Source organism: Pygoscelis adeliae, unplaced genomic scaffold (genome assembly GCF_000699105.1).
Source record: "Pygoscelis adeliae isolate BGI_AS28 unplaced genomic scaffold, ASM69910v1 Scaffold36, whole genome shotgun sequence".
In the NCBI taxonomy this organism is placed as follows: Eukaryota; Metazoa; Chordata; class Aves; order Sphenisciformes; family Spheniscidae; genus Pygoscelis; species Pygoscelis adeliae.
In genome coordinates this window covers 2,857,049-2,860,892 of record NW_008824934.1, presented here as the reverse complement: position 1 = coordinate 2,860,892, position 3,844 = coordinate 2,857,049, and the positions used below count along the sequence as shown (strand labels likewise).

General features: G+C 51.3%; 1 protein-coding gene across 1 annotated transcript in view; it reads right to left on the bottom strand.

Annotated features, from left to right (window-relative positions):
* Positions 1-537: 537 nt before the first annotated feature.
* Positions 538-3,844, bottom strand: part of H6PD (hexose-6-phosphate dehydrogenase (glucose 1-dehydrogenase)) — a 10,575-nt gene continuing 7,268 nt past the window's right edge. Inside the window, 3 exon segments of the mRNA XM_009325189.1 lie at positions 538-1,375; positions 1,420-1,988; positions 2,672-2,941. Of these exon segments, the coding sequence (XP_009323464.1) occupies positions 584-1,375; positions 1,420-1,988; positions 2,672-2,941 (1,631 nt within the window). The 3' untranslated portion in view covers positions 538-583.

Here is a 3,844-nt window from a genome sequence, read left to right as displayed (position 1 = left end):
AACAAATGGGTGTCTACGCTTCCAGGAGAGCACAGCCACAGTCAGTGGCTGGCTGACACCGAGATGGCCTCCACATACAAGACTACAGATCCATGTGCACAGAATCATCATTTTACTGAGACAATGACTCTGTCCCAGCCAGACTGAGCAGGGCAGAGGATGAACATATTATTACTGTCTTCTAGCCTCAGAATTTAAAAAAAAAAGTAAAATTTGGCAGGTACTTAATTTAACAAGTCTCCCGTAGTGCCTGCGAGGTAGTTAAATGCTAATAACAAAGGCCTGACAGGGAAAACTGAGGCACTTCAAGGTGAGGTAATTTGTCCAAAGTCAGGGTCAGAATCCCTAGCAGAGCCAGAAATGCTGCACTGGGCTCTTGGCTCCTAGTTAGCTCTGAACACTGAGCTGAGCTCCTTTCCAGGCTCAAATGTCAGAGGCACTTAAGGCCACGGATTTCCCAGAAGGTTAGAGGACTCTGTCAGAGATGAAGCTGCTGCTGGCAACAGAAAAACATGGACATTGTGTAGGAAAATCCAGGCTGTAAGGGCCACGCAGACAAGGGAGGAGGGACACTGTGAAGGCATCACCCAAGCAGAGCTTCATAATCCACATACCACACCAGCTGGCCAGAGCTGGGGCTGACACCCGAGATAGGCCATTTCCTTGGCTCATGGCCCACTCTGCTGAGCAGGGTGGTGATGTCGTGCTTACCCTTCCCCAAAACCAGGACAAACACCTGCCTGGCCTTGTTGATGAGGGATAGGCTAAGGCTCATCCTTTGGTGAGGTTTGACAGGGCTTTCAGTCAGCACCACAGTCTGAGCCCCTTCCAAGCCATTTTCAGACCGGGGGAAGAGCGAGGCAGTGTGCCCATCAGTGCCCACCCCCAGCAGCACCAGGTCAAAGCTGGCATTGGCCACCAGGGCTATGATCTCCTTGGCATACAGCTCCGTGCCTCTGTCCTCTTCCACACAGAGCCGCTGGTTCAGGTGCACAGGCATGGGGTGGACGTTGAAGTAGGGCACCCTGACATTCTGGAGGAGGTGGTTGTGCAACCTGAAGAAGTTGGACTCGATGTCACTGAGAGGGACACAACGTTCATCTACCAGCCAGATGTGGGTGTGCTTCCACGGGAAGGCATAATGGTGTCTTGCCAGCCGCTGGAATAGGACCACTGGGCTTGAGCCACCTGAGAGGGCCAGGTGGAACTGCCCAGAGTGTGCCACAGTCCTGCTTGCTGTCTTCTCAATGTCAGAAGCCAGCTGGGAAATCAGGTCCTCAGACCACGCTGAGACCAGGGGACTTTGCCGAAATTTGGACTGGATTGTCCTGTAATCACTTGGCATCACCCTGTTGGGGTTCAGCCGTTCCACTGGCTCTGCCAGTGGGAATGCACATTACCCAATTTTTTTTTTTCCACTGGCTCTGCCAGTGTGAATGTCACTTCCCCACTCACCATTTCAAAGTCTAAGAGGTGCTGGTTCTCCACACCCCCAGGGTAGAGGCGCAGGGGCTGGTGGGAAATGCTATCCAGCAGTGGTGTCCAGAATCCCCAGGAGGCCAACAGGTTCTCAGTGGTAATGAAGAAGTCCTTCCTGCCATGGTAGATGTTGGAGATGAGGACAGAATATGCATCTCTCTCTTTCACAGGGCTGTACACATAGTAATCAGACAATGGTTGTCCAAAAATGTGCAGGTCTGACTGACCTACTGCTTCTCTCCAACTGCCTTCTGGCATGACAGGCCTGAAAAGGTTCCTGCTCACAAGCACTGCAGGGGTCTTGAGTGCGCCGTGCCCAATGTAGAAGATGATCTGCTTGGCTTTACATTGGCTGTGCCCTGCATCCCTCAGAGTCTCGCTCTGAGTGCAGTAGGCCCGGTTCTTGAAGAGAACACGGACATAACCTACCCGTTCATCCAGAGCTTTCCCAGAAGTGAGGAGGAAAGGGACCCCTTCCCAACGCAGGCTGTCACTGTGAACCAGCACACCTGAAATGACAGTGATCTCAGCTACCAAATTAAACCTGAACAGCAAGCAGATTTGAGGGGATCTCTATCACCTACCCACCATTCTCCTTCCTTAGCTCCCAGAAATCTTGGCATCCACTGTGTCTCTTGCTCCACATTCAGCCCTTTCATGACACCACTGGACTAATTGCTCTCCAGCTACCTTGCTGTGCTTCCTCCCAGGTATCCTACTTGATTAGCCTCCTTTCATCTTGCAGGAAACCAGTTTCTGAGCATGAATATCATTCAGACAAAATCTTTAATGTTCAGAAGACACAGCATGGCCAGAGATGGCCTTGTGGTCTACTAATCACAGAGAACTGCCAAAGCTTTACCCCTCAGATGCAGAGAGCAACTCGACTTTATGAAAAGGCAAAGGAGTTTGCAGGCTACTTCTAAAAATAACGCAGAGATCTTATCAAGAATAATGGGACTTAGCTCTTACACAATGCTTCCCATTCACTGGATCATTAGTTAACTAACATGACAACAGTATTATCTTGTTACAGCTCCCAGTTACCATGCCAATGGATGCCTGGAGACATCCCCGTGTCAGCAGTGAGGTCCAGGGTCATGGAGCTGGTATCAGCATGCGAGGACTCACATCTCCTGCTCTCCTCAGCTCTAGGCTATTCCCCTCTCCAGGGCCCAAACCAAACTCTCACCTGCAAAGGTTGGTGTTGTGCTGATGTAGTCTTGTGCCTTCTGTAGTTCCTCCTGCACTTGGCTGGCATATGCCTGATACTGACCCAACACGGCACTGTTTTTCTCCAGGCCCTGCAAGGACTGGAAGGCCTGCAGCTTGCGCTGCAAAACCTCTTCGGCCCTGCTCACGTTGGCTGGGAGCTCCATGGTGAGGAACATCAGGGCCTCTGTGAGGTGGTTCTGCAGCACGTCCCGGATGACTCCATACTGCTCGTAGAAGCTGGTGCGGCCTGAGGACAAAGGGGAGGTAAACTGATGTGGTTTTCTTGCAGCCTTGCCCTCTGCATGTATAATGGGTGTGCCAAGGAGAACAAAGAGCACAAGCCCTAATTGGTTTGCACCAAGCTCCTCTTCTCCTGGCCCAACAATTAACTTGAAGCTGTCAAGCTCAGAGAAGTTGTGAATGTCCCATCACTAGACGTGTTCAAGGTCTGGTTGAACAGGGCTTTGAGCAACCTGACCTAGTGAAAGATGTCCCTGTCCATGGCAGGGGGGTTGGACTGGATGATCTTCAAAGGTCCCTTTCAACCCAAACCATTCTACGATTCTATGATTCTAAGCCTTTCCTCTCCCTCCAGAGGGGCTTCCAAAACGTCTCTGCTACGAAAATAAAGATAAAAGGTTCCCACGGGACTGCCTGTCCTCCACAGAGCCAGACATAATCCTCCTTTTGGGTGCTTACAGAGCCTAAACCCAGCAGGAGTAATGCTCTTACCTGATACTTTCCAAGTGCATAGAGCAGAAGGCAGCTTTGCTTTCTTGGACTGCCTGTACTTTCAGAAGCTGCAGTCAAGTGACCGGCAGCAATATCCAGCTCAAACCTCCCACATACAGCATGACGCAGGGCCCCTGTATAACCCTCGCCCTGACACTCCTGTCCCACAGGAACCTGGGCCTGGGACTCCACACAACATGCAGTTCTATGCAAAAGCTTTGACAGAGTAGCTGGAAAGCAGGGTCAGAGCAGGGACCCCAGCAGCTCTATAGCTACACAGCAGGTCCACAGAATAGCTGAAGCTGGGCCCTGGCAATGAGCACTGCTCTTCACTGCATCTTTTCCCCTGGTTTCCATGTTCTCAGAAGGCTCTGGCTGAGCCATGCCCTTGAGAGACAAAATTTCATGCAAAGCCCTG